The 18,619-nt window shown below is 40.9% G+C and overlaps 1 protein-coding gene across 2 annotated transcripts; it reads left to right on the top strand.

Annotated features, from left to right (window-relative positions):
- The first annotated feature begins 541 nt into the window (after positions 1-541).
- LOC133479930 (carboxy-terminal domain RNA polymerase II polypeptide A small phosphatase 1-like) lies at positions 542-18,248 on the top strand. Of its 2 annotated transcripts, XM_061777503.1 has the most exons (7): positions 543-1,301; positions 6,225-6,373; positions 6,449-6,550; positions 11,754-11,810; positions 13,089-13,181; positions 15,498-15,683; positions 16,557-18,248. In XM_061777503.1, the coding sequence occupies exons 1-7, from the start codon at positions 1,223-1,225 to the stop codon at positions 16,686-16,688; spliced, it is 798 nt and encodes a 265-aa protein (XP_061633487.1). In that variant the 5' UTR covers positions 543-1,222; the 3' UTR covers positions 16,689-18,248. The 2 variants fall into 2 exon arrangements, with proteins under 2 accessions (XP_061633492.1, XP_061633487.1); XM_061777508.1 differs by lacking the exon at positions 11,754-11,810 and having other exon boundaries at positions 542-1,301.
- Positions 18,249-18,619: the final 371 nt, after the last annotated feature.

Here is an 18,619-nt window from a genome sequence, read left to right as displayed (position 1 = left end):
TTCATTTGCTTGAAATGCTAAAAAGATTTTAGTGACAGGGTTAGGTAATGTGTATGTTGAGGGACAACTTCAGAGCATAATTACTAGTATTTAAGGTACAGTACAGTACATCTATGGTAAAACACAATGTTTTGACAATTACAAGAACGACATTAACACAGTTGTACACGAAAAAAAGATGATTGTAAGTCAGTTGGTCAAAAGACACTTTAGATGTCGCTCAAGAGCTATTTTGAATTTTAAATAATAGTTGGGAATCACTTTTACTACAGCTACAGTTACATTTTGCCTCCGGGACATACCGTTTACAAAAAAAGTGCGTGTTTCTGTATTTTGTGCATGGATTATTTGAAATGTCATGAGTCGGCTCCAGAAGAGCAGAACAAATGAATAACACACCTCAATCACGTAAAGTGAAAAAAGTTTTTTACGTCCAACTTTTTAAACCAGAGCCCGCACTTTACCGACAGTCCCTTGTCTGGACCTAGGCAGTTTCAAGGGGACCCGAACTGGGGCGTTTCTCAACAGCAACTCCCACGGAAAAAAAAAAAAAAAAAAAGAAAAGCCACAGACAATCCGTCAGTCCGTCCGGCCTGCAAACTTTGGCCACCGCCAAATTCGTCACCGGGAATCCGTTCCATGAACACAGACCGCGGCTGAGATTCTTCCACGTTGTTGTCGAGGACTTTTTAATAACTTCTTGCGCGGAAGCAAACGACGTCTGTCAACATTAGCTTCGTTGTTGCGCGCTTGTTCTCCAGACAAACTCTCAGCGAACGACACTCGCTTACTCATCGGAATATGTTTATTTTGTGCGAAAATGGTAACGGAAAAGTTTTGAGTCAGTTTACGCCGAGCTACTTTTAAGGGATCGTCGTCAAAGTTGTGCAAGCCAGCAGAGGCCGCGGCTCGCTCCGACATTCCCACACTTTTACTGCGCCACTTTAAGTGGAATGGGACGCCTTGAAACCTCCGTGTTTGGATCTTGAAACTGCGAGGGGCGCCCGAGCACCATATTGAATCAAAGTTGCCAAACTTTGTGACAAATGTGCCGCAAGTTGGGGCTTTCCGAGCAGCGACACCAGCGGCCGGCCTGTAAGCCTGGAATGGAGGAGCTGTAGGCGGCGAGTGGCGAACCTCCGCTCGGCTTCAGCCTTCGTGAATGCGGCGCAGGGTCGGCGCACAAATCCTCAAGTTTGACGCGTGAGCACAGTTGGACGTCATGGACAACCCGTCCTCGGTCATCACGCAGGTCAGTCGGGATGAAGAGGGAAATAAAGCCGCGGACAGAGTGGACGTGGGTGAGTGCTTTGTTTTCTTCCCAAAATATAACTTTTGGAAAGTTTTGCTTCCCGCAACAAGGCTTGCATTTCTCCCTCAACCGCAATCCTAAATAAATGCACTTCTACTGTAAGGGATTGATGTAACTGTGTTTGACCACCACAGAGGAGCGTAACCAAGTTGCAAGAATAGAAGTGTCACTTTTGATGCATCTTGCTGCTCGTCGCTGCGGGCCCTGACTTTGTGCAGCGGAAGTGACGACAGAGTCGCCGCGTTACGAGTCTCACAAGTTCGGAGTAAACAAAATGTGAATAAAGACAGCACAGTGATACTTTACATCTCCATACATATCGAAATTGTATTGCGCATGTAAGCCACACTTTTCAAACAAAAGGTCCGCTTCACTTTATTTAACATTTATTTGACATTTCTTCTCATTATAATCCCTCATGGGGAAATTTTTGTTTTATATTTTTGCGTTGAACAACCCGATCACACATACGGGCAATTTGTGGTCTTCAATCAACCTACCATGCATGTTTGTGGAATGTGGGAGGAAACCGGAGTACCTGAAGAAAACCCACATACTGTAGGCACTAGGAGAACATACAAACTCAACACAGGCGAGTAGGCTTTACATGATCAGGATTTTTGGGACCGATCAGCGAGTTTAAAAAAACGATAACCGATCCGATCACAAGATGGAGGAATGTGTCTATTTAAACGACCTGTTCATTTACTGTATATACTTGTGTACTTAATTGCTAAAAAAATTATATTTATAATAAATAATTTATCTTTGTTCCTCTATTTATGCCAGTGAGGCATAGTGACAGACAGAACAAATGAATGGTCTTCTATTAGATGGCAGGCAGTAAATACAGTAATTAATGTATCCACTTTTTGTGACATTTTTGTTTGTTGGTGTGCCGTGAGATTTTTCAATTGTAAAATATGTTCCTTGGCTCCATAAAGGTTTGAAATCACTGCTCTAATCAGATCGTGTATTCTAATCAGTCAGGTCAAACCAACATTACATGACAGTAATAATGGGTGCTAACTTACTGTAATTAAATTACTTTATTTTTAATTAAATTACTTCACCCACACCAAAACTTTAGAACATGATTCGACAGAACGGCGGCATGTTTACGTCCAACCGTTCGTGCTACCGCTAGCTTGCTAGGCTACATAACATTTTATTGCCTGCTTGTGAGACTTATCGTATTAAAGGTACGTGACCATACCTCAAGCAAGCCTTAAACGAACGTCCTCTCCTGTCCTGAGCACCGGTGACCACCAACACACGTTTTTCCCCATTTTGTCCTTATAATACAAAGTCGACGCGCTCCACTCTTGTTGTCGTCGCCACAGTAACGAGTGTATCCAGTCACATTTGAGTTGACAAGATAAAGCCCAATGATTGTAAAAAACGGGATGTAGTGGTATCGGAATACAAGATTTTATTGCAGTAGTCTGACAGTGCAATCATGAAAGAGCAAATTTGTCTTGTAGTCTGATCCGGGCATTATGTGTTGTCTGTCTCAGACGTATTGTCTGTCCCACACCGCTGACGTTTTTAAAATGTATTTATTAATTTTTAAATAACTTCTTTGGCCGTCAGATATTTACAGTACTACGTCAAAAGACAAGAGACAAGGGTAAAAATAAAGTAGCTTTTGGATTCAACTATACTGTGCACGCGGCGACGCGTCTTTTGCGGAGCCGATCAATGACGTCATTGATCGGATCGGGGAATTATGACATTAAAGCCGATCAGCATAAAATGCTAAATATCGGCCGCTACCGATCAGCCCGATCAAATCGGTGTAAAGTCTGCAGGCGAGCCAAATTTGAGAACTGTGAGGCAGATGTGCTAACCAGTCGGCCGCTGCTGGCAGAACAAGTGAACTATATTGCATTTGCTTGTTTAAAATACACAATGTGTGACTGTTTATGTTTCATTTGAAAGTTTACTTCAACTGGGAGTGGCAATAAAAAGCTTGAAGCCTCTTTGATGAAATGTTCACTATTTTCTAAACTGCTGCTTATTGTGAAGTGAGTTGAGTTCACTGCCACAAAACATGTAGGGTGGGTCACTCAGAGGTTTTAGACACCTGACATCTTTGTTTTAAGATTGTAACAAAAATTGCATGTTTTATAAAGTTAAAAGAAAATTTATAAATAGTTCCCTAAAATTTTCTACTGTGAATGCGAATGGTTGTTTGTCTATATGTGCCCTGTCACAGATGATATAGTCGGGGCGGCTGTATTCTGTGACGACATCTAGGCATAACCAATAAGCAAGAACTTGGAGTGATTTCTGAGTAACAAGAGATTTTTGTGGAGTTGTACATTGACAATAGTATCGAGAAAATGTAGTGTGGTGTCCCAGTATCCCAATCTCAGAGAACATGAGACAAATGTCATACCATGATGTGGTAAATAAGGTACAGCGTCCTGCTCAGCCTGAAGTACACCTTAAAGCGGTCTACATGGAGCTGTTTACATCAAAACCAGTGGAAAAAGGCACCAAGCTACTTGCTGCTCAGTCGCTTAGCAACCAGTGCCAAATATGGGCAAGCTTGCCGCCGTTGCTCCTGTGCCGTCCTGCGCCCTAGCTTGTGGACAGCGCAGACAAAACCAAATGGAGTGTGGTAGTGTCTTAACTGCCTTGTGCTCTAGCCACAGACTTGATAGTAAACAAACACAGCGCAGCTCAGCTTCTGGCTAACAGACATCATGGTAAGCCATATGTTTGGATAAGGAAAAAAAGACTGTAAGAGAGACTGTAATTCCCAGGAACTTGAAGGTTTCGACGGTTGACACAGGGCAGTTGGACAGCGTGAGTGGCAGGTGTGGCGATCATCTTTACAGTCTTCAGCATGTTCAGCGACAGGTTGTGTTGGCCACACCAAAGCACCAGCTGCTCCACTTCCTGTCAACTTCTAATTGTCTGCAACCTTAATTAAAGACAAATTATTGATGTTTCACTTTCCTAAAAACAAAAGATTTAAGATGTTGATTTTTGTTCTGTCGCCCTAACCCAAGGTACATATCAAACGGTTGTCTTTTGCCTAACGTCACACCCTCTAGGGATTATACATAAAACCATATCTATGATGTGGCCCTCGCTAAAAACAAGTTTGACATCCCTGATGTAAGCAAATTGCAAATACGCTTGAACCGCAATTCGCTCTCTGTTCACTGTACACCGCAGTAGATAGCACTGAGTGTCAGTGCTGGTTACTGAGTAATCAGTCATTATCCATGCCCCCCCATCAAGGCCAAATGACACTTTTTACATGCCATCCTATCTTGTGTGTGTGTGCGTGTGGTGGTGGGGGGGGGCTGTCTATCTAAACCTGCAGACTCAAACAGTGTTGAGTCCCTGACCTTATTCATAACAGTCATTTTGATACCATACAGATACCGTTTACAAGATGATGCAAATAAATAAATGCAAAACAGATTTCTGTGAAACTTTGTAGCGAGGCTTTGCACAGGTGAAGATGCAACTGCACCCCCCAACCCTGAGAATTTTAATGGAACTGTCAGTATGTTCATCATTAACTAGGCTTTACACGATCAGGATTTTTGGGGCCGGTCACCAATCGGCAAGTTTAAAAAACCGACAAGATGGGAGTAATGCGTCTCTTTAAATGACTTGTTCATTTACTTAATTGCTCAAAAACATTATATTTACAATAAATATATGTTTGTTAATCTATGCCATAGTGACAGACAGAACAAATACATGCTCTTATATTAGATGGCAGGAAGTACATACAGTAATTAATGTATCCACTGTTTGTGACATTTTTATTTCTTGGTGTGCCGTGAGATTTTTCAATTGTAAAATAAGTACCTTGGCTCCATAAAGGTTGAAAATCACGACTCTAGTCAGGTCATGTATTCTAATCAGTCAGGTCAAACCAATATTACAACATGACAGAAATAATGGGTGCTAACATGCTGTAATTAAATGACTTTATTGTAATTACATTACTTCACACATACCGGAACTTTAGAGCATGATTCGACAGAATGCCGGTACAACCGTTAGTGCTAGCACTAGCTTGTTAGGCTACATAACATTTTGTTGCCTGCTTGCGAGCCGTATCGTATTATAAGTACCTAAAAACCTAAAAGAGTAGAGCAGTGGAATAATTGATGATTAAGAAAGTTATTAAAGTTTTGGATCAGCCATCTCGATACTTAAACCCCCCGCATTGGCTGAGATGTTTCAGACGGAGGCCTTTTTATAGGGGAATAGGGACGTGTTTTATGCAGATTGCAGTTTGCGAGCACGACCCCATCATAAAGAATAAATTCTGATTTATTAACATACGCACGGTGGTGTGAATAAAAATTGGTCAGTACGCCCGTGTCATGAATCTGACATTGCATATACACTCAACTTGTGCGCAGGGTGATAACATTTCTACGCATTATTGCCTCAATAGAAATGTAAAAATCGTCCATTGAGCTAATGATAGCAATCCAGAGAGATTTTTTTTTTTTTATCCATGTGTAAAGAAGTAACAGCCATGACTACTTTATGGACGCTACAAGCTCTGCTAGAACAAGCCGCTTCCTGCGTCAACACCCGCCTGCTTCCTCTTCCTGTTTTGCCCGGTACTGCTGAGGCCAGCAGAGGGTCAGATGGCGTTAGAATGCACAAGCAGAGGCGGAGGGAATGAAAGAGTTTGGTTTGTTGGTAACGTGGTCACGTCCAGCTCAACAGAGAGTGGCCATGTTTGACGGTGGGGATGTTTGGGGTCACAAATAATATGTGAACAATAAGTGAAGAAAAGTGATAAAGAAACTCCATACGCAGACATTCTGGAGAGGTTTTGTTTATCCACAGCTTGAGTGTCAGGTTCACGTCATTATCAGGTTTGGTCATTGTCATTTGCTGAGCACCTCATCTTCCTGTGCAGGTTCCACGTCCTCGCTGTCCACCAAGAAGCCTCGAAGTGGCGGCTTATTTTCCATCTTTTCCTGCTGCCTCTGCCGGGACCAGCCAGAACCCCCGTCAGTCAACAACAACACCCCCCTTTTAGTTGAGGAGAATGGCACCATCTCCAAGGTGAGCCCGAGGTCCTCCTCCTTCTTTTTGGTTGATGTCCGACGTGTCTCATGAGTGGTGTTGTGGTCGTTTAAGATCCAGGTGAAACCGTTGCTGCCACCAGTCAAGTCCAAAGACGCCGGAAAGGTCTGCGTGGTTATCGACCTGGATGAGACACTAGTTCACAGCTCTTTTAAGGTACAAGGTGTACAAACCAAGCACGTATTTACAACTTCATCATTATACGTGATGATGCAAAAGTTTGGTAGTAGGTAGGTTAAGTAGGAAACTTTGCAAGGGAATTAATGGAAATTAACTAAATTCAGGTTAGGGAACTGAAATATAGTTGGGGAAAATATGTTTTAGCATAATCCTGACTAAAACAACCAGATTTAATGCAAGTACATTGGGACAGTGATTTATGAGTGCCTCAAATTGGGTTTTTCAAATTGCGAGCTGCTAATCTTCGACTCTAACATTCTTATGTTATAAGAAGCCTGGATATAATGTTCAGTGGGCATTTTTTTTATTTTACTTTATTCGTTTAATTTTTTTGTATTTCAGATTTTCTGCCCCAAACTACATATTTGAGAATCGATAAATAATCAAATCGTTAAACAGTAGGGATTTGACAGTATTCACCATGCCGCAATATGGTGAAATTAAAATTCCCTCTATCGTCATGGTCTTGTCTTGATATACAATAATGAGCCGTTTTGTTTAAAGTGTAGGTTCGGGCCATATATACGCGGCGACACCGCTTCGCCAGGCTGCTACAGCCAGACTACAGTGCTTCACTTCCTCGTTAAGAGTATAAACAGACTCGATTGGACGCCTAACCCATGTGACCATGTGGGTACGTCGCAAAGAATGTACTGATTGTGTCTGGCCTACATGACCAAAAGGCTGCGTTTGGGAAGGATGCAGAAATAACTCTGCGCCCCGAGTCCCTTCCAAGGCTACAGCATAGCCGCTATGCCGCAATGCGCGTCTCCTCACAATCGATTGGGAAAGAGGCACGTTGTTGTTCGCGGCGGCCTCTATCCCAGCAAACGCTGACCAAAAGGCCGACCTCCACTTCGCGAAGCCACATTTTGGCCAATGGCGGCCGCCACCAGGAAGTCCCACTACCCGGCCCTCTGGGGGCTCCCACCACCGCTCCCCCTCGAAGAGATGATCCGCAGTTATTTAAGTATATTGTAATAGCAGCACACTTTAGTGGTATAGTAGTGAGTGTTTATCTCAAGTCGAAAGTCCTGGGTGAAAGAACATCACATGGAGAGAGAATAACAATTCTGACTGTCCATTACAACATATCCCTCCACCAAAACATTACAGTAGTCCAAAAAATGAAATAATGAAATACACTCCATACAAATACAGATATCAATGCAAAAATAAATCTGACATATTTACCTCTCTTCAAATTAAATGTCCACATTTCAATTGAAAATTTATTACAGAGGCTGCTCAAAAAAATATATTATCCTACAATATCACTAAGCAGGGGAAAAGAAACTAAGGATTCTTATTCCTGTTAAGAGTGCTTTGCTTTTATGACCTCACTTGAATTTCTGGACTCAACCAAAGAAATTACTGTTAGTAGGCAGTGTCCAATTTCTAATGTTATAAATAAAAAAATATTACAATACAGTAAATACTGTTAAATTATTGGACAGACTTTCTCAATGGACAGTTTTGTTCTTGTGGGCTTATATTATTGCTGCAGCAATAATACTGTTTTGGAGGTAGAGTATATTGATTTAAACAGATGGCTGGGGCTAGAAGTATATTCTGCAGTATTGGAAATGCCATCGGTATAGGAAAAATCTTAGCAATTCCCATCCCCACTCTCGTGTATCATAACCACCCTCCCAAAATTGACCTCAGCAATCAAGAAAATGAAACATACCATCGATTTACTGCTATTTACGGAGCCCCCCTGGTGCCAAGGTATTAGAAAAATAAAATTCATTGATAATCTGTTCCCTCAATTTAGTAATCTGTTCCCTCAGTTTAGTAAACTGTACCCTCAGTTTAGTGAACTGTACCCTCAGTTTAGTAATCCGTTCCCTCAGTTTAGCAAATGTCTGGGGCTCCGTATACCTACGTATATCTGTCAAGTGAAGTAAATTCTATTTGTATGTTATATTCTTACTCGTGTGAATTCTGTGTATAAATTGTCATGTCGTGATATATCCTACATCCCATTTTTTCAACTGAAAGGCAATATTGCTGTAGTTCGAGGGGGTTGATCATTATATAGCAGTACTAGCAGGACTGGCTACAATTAGCCTGGGTGTTTCCTAAACACAGTACTAAACTGAGGGTACGGATTACTAAACTGAGGGTACAGTTTACTAAATTGAGGGAACGGATTACTAAACTGAGGGAACAGATTATCAATGAATTTTATTTTTCTCATACCTTGGGACCGGGGGGCTCCGTACTTACTCGTGTGAATTCTGTGTATAAATTGTCATGTCGTGATATATCCTACATCCCATTTTTTTCAATTGAAAGGCAATATTGCTGTAGTTCGAGGGGGTTGATCATTATATAGCAGTACTAGCAGGACTGGCTACAATTAGCCTGCGTGTTTCCTAAACACAGTACTAAATTGTGGGTACAGATTACTAAACTGAGGGTACAGTTTACTAAACTGAGGGGAACAGATTATCAATGAATTTTATTTTTCTCATACCTTGGCACCAGGGGGGCTCCGTAGCTATCCATATGCTCAAAACATGAAGTATTATCTGTGTTTTATTAGGTTTTATTATACATATATTATTATATATTCTATTCTGTGTGCATGTGCTGAGGTAATTCAGATTTTCAAATTATTATTTTTTTAATAGTATAGTGTTAACGGGTATGTGACTGGGTGCCATGTTGGTTGTGTCCTGTGATAAATGAGCAGGTACAAAAGGCTGACTAGATTGAAGAGCGCCATTGTCGAGTGCTCCCCTCCGAGTCCACAGCGTTGGATGAACCACGTCGTTGGTTAATAGTTTGTGTATAGACCACTGGGTGTTGTTTTTTCACCAGCCATTGTTGTGCTGTAATCTGGAGATGCGAGCAACTAGCAGCTACAGGAGCTAGCCGCGGGAGCTAGCTAGCTTCCATAGCAAAGCAGAGCAGCGATCAATGAAGGAATGAGTTCCGAGTGAAACTTCTTAAAGGTAGCTAACTGGAGACTGCGTTGCGGTGGAAAGCAAGCGGTAATTTATCACATATATATATATAGGGATAGTCACGGATAGTGTCACGCCGTGATACGGAAATTCTTCCGGAAAGACCCACGAGGACGTCATGATTCTCGAATGAGCAGAAAAAAAATCAGCGTATTGCAAACCCCAATTCCAATTAATTTGGGACATTGTGTAAAATGTAAATAGAACAGAATACAAATGATTTGCAAATCCTTTTCAACCTATATTCATATGAATACACTACAAAGACAAAATATTTAATGTTAAAACTGATTTATTTTTTTTGTGCTAATACTCTCATTTTGAAATTCATACCTCCAATACGTTCCAAAAAAGCTGGGACAGGGGCAACAAAAGACTGGAAACGTTGAGGAGTGCTAAAAAAACACCAGTTTGGAACATGGCACAGGTGAACAGGTTAATTGAAAACAGGTGAATGTCATGATTGGGTATAAAATGAGCATCCTCGATTGCATGCTCAGTTGTTCACAAGCAAGGCTGGAGCAAGGTTCACTACTTGATGAACAACTACAACTGCATGAGTAAATTGTCCAACAGATTAAGAACAATGTTTCTCACCGCACAATTGCAATGAATTTAGGGGTGTCATCATCTACTGTCCATAATGTCATCAAAAGATTCAGAGAGTCTTGAGAAATGTCTCCACGCGGCAAAGTTGAAAACCAACATTGAATGCCTGTGACCTTCAATCCCGGTACTGGATTAAATACTGTCGTCATCGTGTATAGGATATTGCCCCTTTGGCTCCAGAACATTTCAGAAAACCCTTATCATTTAACACAATTTGTTGCTACATCTACAAATGCAGCTTAAAACTCTACCTTGCAAAGCGAAAACCATATATCAATAAAACCCAGAAATGCCGCTGGCTTCTCTGGGTCCAAGCTCATCTGAGATTGACTGACGCAAAGTGGAAAAGTGTTCTGTGGTCCGACGAGTCCACATTTCAAATTGTTTATTGGAAATCATGGATGTTGTGTCCTCCGGGCCAAAGAGGGAAAGGACCATCCGGATTGTTATTGGCACAAAGTTAAAAAAACAGCATCTTTGATGGTGTGGCAGTGTGTTTCTGCCCATGGCATGAGTAACTTGCACATTTTTGAAGGCACCATTATTGCTGAAAGGTACATACAGGTTTTTCGACCAACATATGCTGCCATCCAAGCAGTCTTTTTCAGGGACGTCCCTGCGTATTTCAGCAAGACGATGCCAAGCCACATTCTGTATGTGTTACAACAACGCGGCTTCGTGGTAAAAGAGTGTGAGTACTCGACTAGCCTGCCACTTTTGAAGTGTAAAATACAAAAACGTAGACCCTGGACTGTTGAGCAATTAAAGTTGTACACCAAGCAAGAATGGGAAAGAATTCCACCTGCAAAGCTTCAACAACACTTAGAGAGAAAGATGATGTAACGGCGTGATAAACATGCCCTTGTCCCAGCTTTTTTGGAACACGTTGCATTCATCAAATTCAAAATGAGTGAAAATTTGCATAAAAAAAAAAAAAAGTTTATTAGTTTGAACATAAAAATATTTTGTCTTTGTAGTGTATTCAATTGAATATAGGTTGAATAGGACAGTTGTCAGTTGACATAATTCCCCTACGGAACTAAGGGCCGATTAATGTGTTTCATACTTTGGTATTTGGTGTGCCAGATGACTTCCTGTTGACTTATGTTTTTGTTTTTTGTTTTTTTATATAATTAATAACATCTATCTTTTAACTTTCGAGATGTGCTATGTGAAGGGGCGGTACAAAAAATTAATCTGCCATCTAGTGAACTAAAACGCTAATCCAATGCTGTCACAGACGCTAGAGCAACAGATGATATGGTATCATATAATATATATCATATGGTGGCACCCGCGACAAGGTCATGATTTTTGGGTGAGCAACGAAAATCTACCGTATTATTTATAATACATTTCTAACATCAGACATTGCATACATTGGAATAAAAGTACATCATTTTTACAACCCATAGGTACAGCATACATTTATACAATGTGGAAAAAAAAATACTCCTAATACCTGTGTACAATACTTTCTATCGCCTTTTGACGATTTTTGGGGATAAAAAAATGTGTATTATACACGAGAAAATACGGTAGTTGTCTCCACCTTCTGCCATCGTCCTCTAACACTTTTTACTTTCTTCATACAGCCTGTGAACAATGCCGATTTCATTATTCCTGTGGAAATAGATGGAACTGTACATCAGGTAGCACCACACCCCTGCTCCACTAACATTATTTAAATTTATGAGTGCACAAGGTACCGCCGGCTGGGATCTGGAGACAGCCGCTGGAAGTCAGAAGATATCCCAGGGGCCCGGGCCAGATTCAAGTAATCCAGGATAGGTTTGTTCAGACAAGCACAGCCTATTCCGGATGACTTGGTTCAGGAACGTGGCCCTCAACCGCTAACGCCACAAAGAGAGAAAAAAAATGGAGGAATGAGTCACAGTTTTTGCATGTGTCTGTGAATTACACATTTATATTTAGCTTCATGTCAATGTTCAGCTCACAAGAATGTTAGTGCACATCAGGGGTGTCCAAACCTTTTCTTTCAAGGGAAGCATACAGAAAAATGGAAGAATGCATGGGGCACCTTTGACATTCTTCACCTTTGATTTATTTAGCATGCTAAAACCAGTGTAGGTAAAGATAGGCATAGCAGTTTTCTCTTGTTTTATGTACTGTAATTTCTCATGTATACTAAATTCTCGAGTCTAATGCACAACCCCAAAATTGCCCCCAAAAATCAGGAAAACCCTTCTACCTATTTATACTGAGCACCATTGATTTGCTGCTATTCATATGCTCAAAACATTAAGTATTATCTGTTCTTTATCATGTTTTTTAAAATATTCTCCTCTGGGTGCGAGCGCTGAGGTAATTCTGGTTTTTTTTTGTTTTGTTTTTTTAATTCCTGTGTCGGGACAGTCCACACTTAATGTGAAAAGCTTACCGTTGCTTTATGTCACAAAACTCCGACCAGTCGTCAGCAAAATAGGAAACAGTCGCGATTCACACTTTTTGCTGCTGTAACTGAAATGTCTTTATCGGGACTTATGAATAGGATTTTTACTACTACTGTATTTAGTGATGTATGAATAGTGGAAAATGAAGTGAGAGATGCTACTTGCCACTCAGTGTAGAAAGTAAGTAAAGTAGTAAAATGCAGGCCGTATCTATTCTTAATTTTTATATATACCGCAGGTTAACAAAAAATGGACGGCAGTCCCCAAATTGCCCACTGGACGTACTTTGGACACTCCTGGTGTCTGGTGTATATGGCTGGGATTGGGCAGAATCCTCATATCTCCAAAACCAACACTTTTCAGAAATATAGATTTGTGGAAAAAATTGACCAAATTTAGACGTTTCTGTCCGACAATGATGAGATGCTTTTTAGATGCATAAAAGGTTTCCATTTTAAGGTTGCAACAAGATTTTTCTAAAATATATTCTGGTTTAACAGTCGGTATGGTTTCTAGGTGTATGTCCTGAAGCGGCCTCATGTAGATGAGTTCCTCAAGAGGATGGGAGAAATGTTCGAATGTGTCCTGTTCACTGCCAGTTTAGCCAAGGTGAGATGTCTGTCAGTGTCTGTTTATTGTTCTATTGTATTGAAGCTCATCCATGGTTTTATCTGAAGTTGACTTAACTATTGTAATTGTTTTCTAACTGGACTCCCCCAAGAAGCATTAAATAGTTATAGCTCATTCAGAATGCTGCAGCTCGGATTCTGACCAGAACAAAAAGATCAGAATATATTACTCCAATTCTAAAGCATAGCAAATTTACTTATATAGTGCATTTCATACACAAGGTAACTCAATGTGCTTTACATGATTAAAAGCATTTTAAAAAATGGGAAAAAACGGCTTATAAACATTTAAAACAAAGAGGGAAAAAAACAAAAAATAAAAGTACAATTAAAACGGCATACAGTGCAAGAAATATCATTTAAAAGTGGAAATACTTTAAAAAGCATGAGAAGAAAAGAAGAGTTTTTAACCTGGACATTCACACTTGGCGCTGATGTCACTTCTGTTGTCAACGTATTCTATTTGTGTGCAGCATAATCACTGATTGCTGCTTCACCATGTTTGCTTTGCACTCTGTGCTCCACTATTTGACCTGAGTCTGTCGATCTCAGAGCCCTACTGGGTTTATATACCATTAGCATTTCTTTCATGTATTCTGGACCTAAACCATTTAGTGATTTATAGACCAGTAGCAGAACTTTAAAATCGATTCTAAAGCTGACTGGAAGCCAGTGTGAAGACTTTAGAGTTGGAGTAATATGCTCTGACCTCTTTGTTCTGGTCAGAACCTGAGCTGCAGCATTCTGAATGAGCTGCAGCTGTTTATTGCTCTTTTTGGGGAGTCCCGTCAGAAGACCATTGCAGTAGTCAAGTCTACTTGAGATAAAAGCATGGATGAGCTTCCTCCTCATCTGCTTGACACATGCAAGCCTTCACTCTGGATATGTTCTTCAGATGGTAGAAGGCAGTTTTAGTAATTGATTTGATATGACTGTTGAAATTCAGGTCACAATCTATCAGAACACCAAGGTTTCAGACTTGGTCTTTGGTTTTTAAAGAGAGTGACTCCAGGTATTTACTAACAGCAATCCTCTTTTCTTTATTGCCAAAAACAAATATCTCAGTTTTGCTGTGGTTTAATTGAATACAAATTTGGCTCATCCAGTTATTTATCTGTTTTAGACAGTGACACAACACCTCAATTGAACTGCAGTCATCTGGCGACACTAGATATAACTGTGTGTCATCTGCATAGCTATGATAGTCAAAATTAAAGTTCTGAAGAATTTGACCCAAGGGTAGCATATACAGGCTGAACAGGAGGGGTCCAAGAACTGACCCTTGAGGGACCCCATAGGTCATTGCCATTCGATGAGATTCCAATGGAATAAAGTCTTTGCACTGGCTCCCAGTCAGCTTTAGAATAGACTTTAAAGTTCTGCTACTGGTCTATAAATCATGAAATGATTTACGAACACAGGATAGCTGACTTCCTGTGAGATCTACAGAGTCAGGTCAGATAGTAACGCACAAAGAGTCCAAAGCAAACATTGAAGCATCTTTTAGCTGCTATGCTGCACACATAGCTTGCAAAAAATTTTGTTTTCTTTATGGCTAGTGTCTTCGGACAAGTTAAAAACATGTATATAATGTATTTATGCAAACATGATGCCATACATGTAAACATAAACGAAGCCTAAGGTCATCTATTGTATATTTGGTGGCTCCGTGGTGACATATTTAAAAAAAAAAAAAAAAAAAAAAGGAAAACGACAGTCTTGACGTTTAAAGTTCATACAGGTGCTGTGATAATGGTCCCCTTCCCCATTCACCCGAGCGAGGAGGAATCACTTTTACTCGGTTTGCTGAATGTGGAAGCAGTTTGCACATATAGTATACCGGATTCACCGTTCATGCATCGCCACTCCCACCACACACGACTTGCACTACCAGCCTCATTACGCTCTGTTCCTTACAAGGTGTAGCACACCTTTCCCAGTCCACATAATATAGTTAGAACCCGACTCCTAAGTAACGTTATAGTAGTCATAGTAGTTTGAGTCTATCGTTCTAGTTTTTTCTGTTTTACTCTGTTTTCTTTTGTCTCTTGGTTCCCTCTGTAATCTTGTTCTGTTCAATGTCATTAACATAAAATATCAGTCACAATAAAAACAACCACAGGGGGATTATATGTAACTCCAATGTTGCACAGAAAAATGTTGACGGTACAGGACGAGATGCAGCTTCACCATAATGTATAAACCAAGCAGCTGAACATGACGGTTAAAAAGATTTAAAAAAACAAACAATACAATTCACTGTTAATTTCATCAATCAACTCTATCCCTGACATAGTATGCCGACCCCGTCTCTGACCTCCTGGACAAGTGGGGAGCCTTCCGCTGCCGGCTCTTTCGGGAGTCCTGCGTCTTCCACAGAGGAAATTATGTCAAGGATCTCAGTCGCCTTGGCCGCGACCTTAACAAGGTCATCATAGTGGACAACTCCCCTGCGTCTTATATCTTCCATCCCGACAACGCAGTGAGTCATTTTTGTTGGAGAGGAGGTGTCTTTTTATTTATTTATTTTTTATTGAATACTTATGCACACATTACAGGACAATTAGGGTAGAACAGTAAGGGACAAGGGGCTATTACAGAACAAATAAACAAAAGCGAGAGAGTTGTGCTAAGGGGTGTTGAATTTGTTGGGGTGAGAAAAAGAAACAGTTAAGAATTCATCTGGGGGGAAAAAATAGAGAAGGATGAACTGTGTGGCCCGGCACGGTGGACGACTGGTTAGCACATCTGCCTCACAGTTCTGGGGACTGGGGTTCAAATCCCGGCCCGCCTGCGTGGAGTTTGCATGTTCTCCCTGTGCCAGGGTGGGTTTTCTCTGGGCACTCCGGTTTCCTCCCACATCCCAAAAACATGCGTGGAAGGTTGTTTGAAGACTCTAAATTGCCCGTAGGTGTGAATGTGAGTGTGAATGGTTGTTTGTTTATATGTGTCCTGCGATTGGCTGGCGACCGGTTCATGGTGTAGCCCGCCTCTCTCCTGGAGTCAGCTGGGATAGGCTCCAGCACGACCGCGACCGTAGTGAGGTAAAGAAAATGGATGGATGGATGGATGTGGAGTCATGTTTGGAGGCCTCAGCGCTGGATAAATAACATGAATGGGGGCCAGGTGTGGTTGTCATGTTTTGTTTTTCTTCTTTTGGGTGGTAAATGTTTTTCTGAATATGAATGTTCAGTTAGCCTATGTTTAGGGATAATTTCGTGCTGTCTGTCTTTCCAATTTAAGTATTTTTTTTTAGGCCACGTTTTTAGAAATGAGGATGAATGTTTGAAGATGTTTAAAAAAAAAAAAGATTGATGCTGCCTCATTTATTTACTGTTTGTTCGGTAACTCGCAGGTGCCTGTGGCCTCTTGGTTCGATGACATGTCCGACACCGAGTTGTTGGACCTCATTCCCTTCTTTGAGAGGCTGAGCAAAGTGGATAATGTCTACACTGTCCTTAAGCACCAAGGAGGGGCCACAAGCTAACAGAATTCTAACAGAATGGTGTGCAAACCTGTGTGCATGCAAGCGCACACATACACACACACACACACACTCACCCAAGTGAGACAACAGCTTTCACTGCCCACCCAAACTCAGACGGTCTTCCCAGGCTTCACCAAGTGAGGGGAGTCTTTGATAGTGTTGGGACTGCCACCCCCTGGTCAACCAGAAAACTGCTATACATTAACGTTCCCTTTCCTCGCCTCAAGAAGTGGTGGCTGCATATCAACAAATGAGCAAATGGTTAAGGACCTTTTACCCTGTCGTCGGCATTGAACTCTCTGGACTCCTGAGATTTATTAGTTCACTTTTCACTGATTAGCTGGTGTCCCGAAGGTGCCTTTTTAAACTTTGCATTATTTTAGCCAATCCACATAAGACAAACCTGCCACAGCCCTTGAAACAACAACTGCTTTGTGGGTGTAGATTTCGACGTCACCAAGGTCACATTTCCTGCATAAGACTTATTTTGTGTTTGACAGGCACGCTTTCATCTTTCGAAAGTGAAACTTGAACTCTTCTGAGCAGCATTGGAAGCGCAGAACGTGAGCACGTGGCTTGTTTGAGTTTTCTTTGTATTGCGAAACGGTACACATAGGCTGGAAACAATCTCATGCAGGGGGCAAAAAGTGTGTTAATGTTGTCGAAATTTAAAGAAGCAATCCACCCCGCAAGACCTCTTGGTCAATTCTGTCATCTGATTGTTTTGTGACCTTTCAGCGCAGCTACAATTATATACTGTATCTGCCTCATCTGTCAGTGGAAATCCAAATGCATTGTTTCAGGGTGGTATTGTGAGAGACCATTCATGTCACTTGACATGTAAGGTGAGTTTCTAGGAGCTGTGTGGCATCCAACAAGCCTCCTGGAGTGTTTTTATCCCCTTTGTATGCAAATGATAAACTCATGCAGACACAGACGCATGACTGTGGATTGTTTTTTGCAGTAACTCCACAGGGAAAGAGCAGGGATGACAAACCCATCATATCTTTATTTTTACAGTATTGCTGTATGTTTTTGAAGATCCTGTCAATCAAATTACATTTTCTTTTTCTAAATAATTACTGATTTCTTTCCTTCCTGGCCAATGAGGTGTCTGTCCTCTGATGCATTTAGTTATCGACTTTATAGCTATTGGCTATTTGACATAAACGTTTCAGTGATATTGAACATTACATCGAACTTGGCTAAGAAACACCAGCAAATTACTAAAATCTTACTTTTCTAGGCACATAACTAAATTTGTTTTCTTTTTCTTTTTTCTTTTGGGTGTGCTTACACCAGGAGGCTTTTATTTATAGGGCTTTGCCATTAAAACTAGTGTCACTCACTACAGGGCTGCCACTGTACCTCACGTTCAGTGGATTTGTTCACGTGTTTTGCACAACAAGAAAACAAGTCATTATTAATATATGGAACATCCATGTTACTGTACTCATGATTTAATAGATGTAATCTAATTTTTGACCTGTTTTATCATGCCATGTTATACAAAAACTATGTAACAATGCCCTTTTCTCATAAACGCTAAATGAACAATGATGTTTGTCATCTTACATTTTGCTTCTACATCAGGTGAGGGATGATGCACTGTGTATGTCTGGAGGGTCAAAAGGAATGAATGCATTACCATATGTAGCTTGTTTTTAACAGTTAAATGTTGGCTCGTCTGACTCACACTCAAGGGGTCTGGTGTTCGAAACCTGTGTGGAGTTTGGATGTTCTCCGCCTGCATGTTCAGCTTTTCCGGGAATCTGGTTAATTCCCACATTTCAAACGCATTCACATTAGCATCATAATAGGGTCACCAACCTTTTGAAGCTGAAAGCTGCTTCTTGGGAACTGATTTATGCGAAGGCACAGGGCTACCAGTTTAATTTACACTTCAGAAATATCACATTTGCTGAAATTAC

This window comes from Phyllopteryx taeniolatus, chromosome 1 (assembly GCF_024500385.1).
Source record: "Phyllopteryx taeniolatus isolate TA_2022b chromosome 1, UOR_Ptae_1.2, whole genome shotgun sequence".
Lineage (NCBI taxonomy): Eukaryota > Metazoa > Chordata > Actinopteri > Syngnathiformes > Syngnathidae > Phyllopteryx > Phyllopteryx taeniolatus.
Note: the sequence above shows the minus strand (reverse complement) of the source record. Positions and strands in the feature narration are given on the sequence as shown.

Bases quoted from the DNA above. Each gene is read 5' to 3' on its own strand.
- LOC133479930 (XM_061777503.1), top strand. From the start codon at position 1,223: ATGGACAACCCGTCCTCGGTCATCACGCAGGTCAGTCGGGATGAAGAG. The intron at 6,374-6,448 runs GTGAGCCCGAGG...TGGTCGTTTAAG, and splicing joins AGAATGGCACCATCTCCAAG to ATCCAGGTGAAACCGTTGCT. The intron at 13,182-15,497 runs GTGAGATGTCTG...TCCCTGACATAG, and splicing joins TCACTGCCAGTTTAGCCAAG to TATGCCGACCCCGTCTCTGA.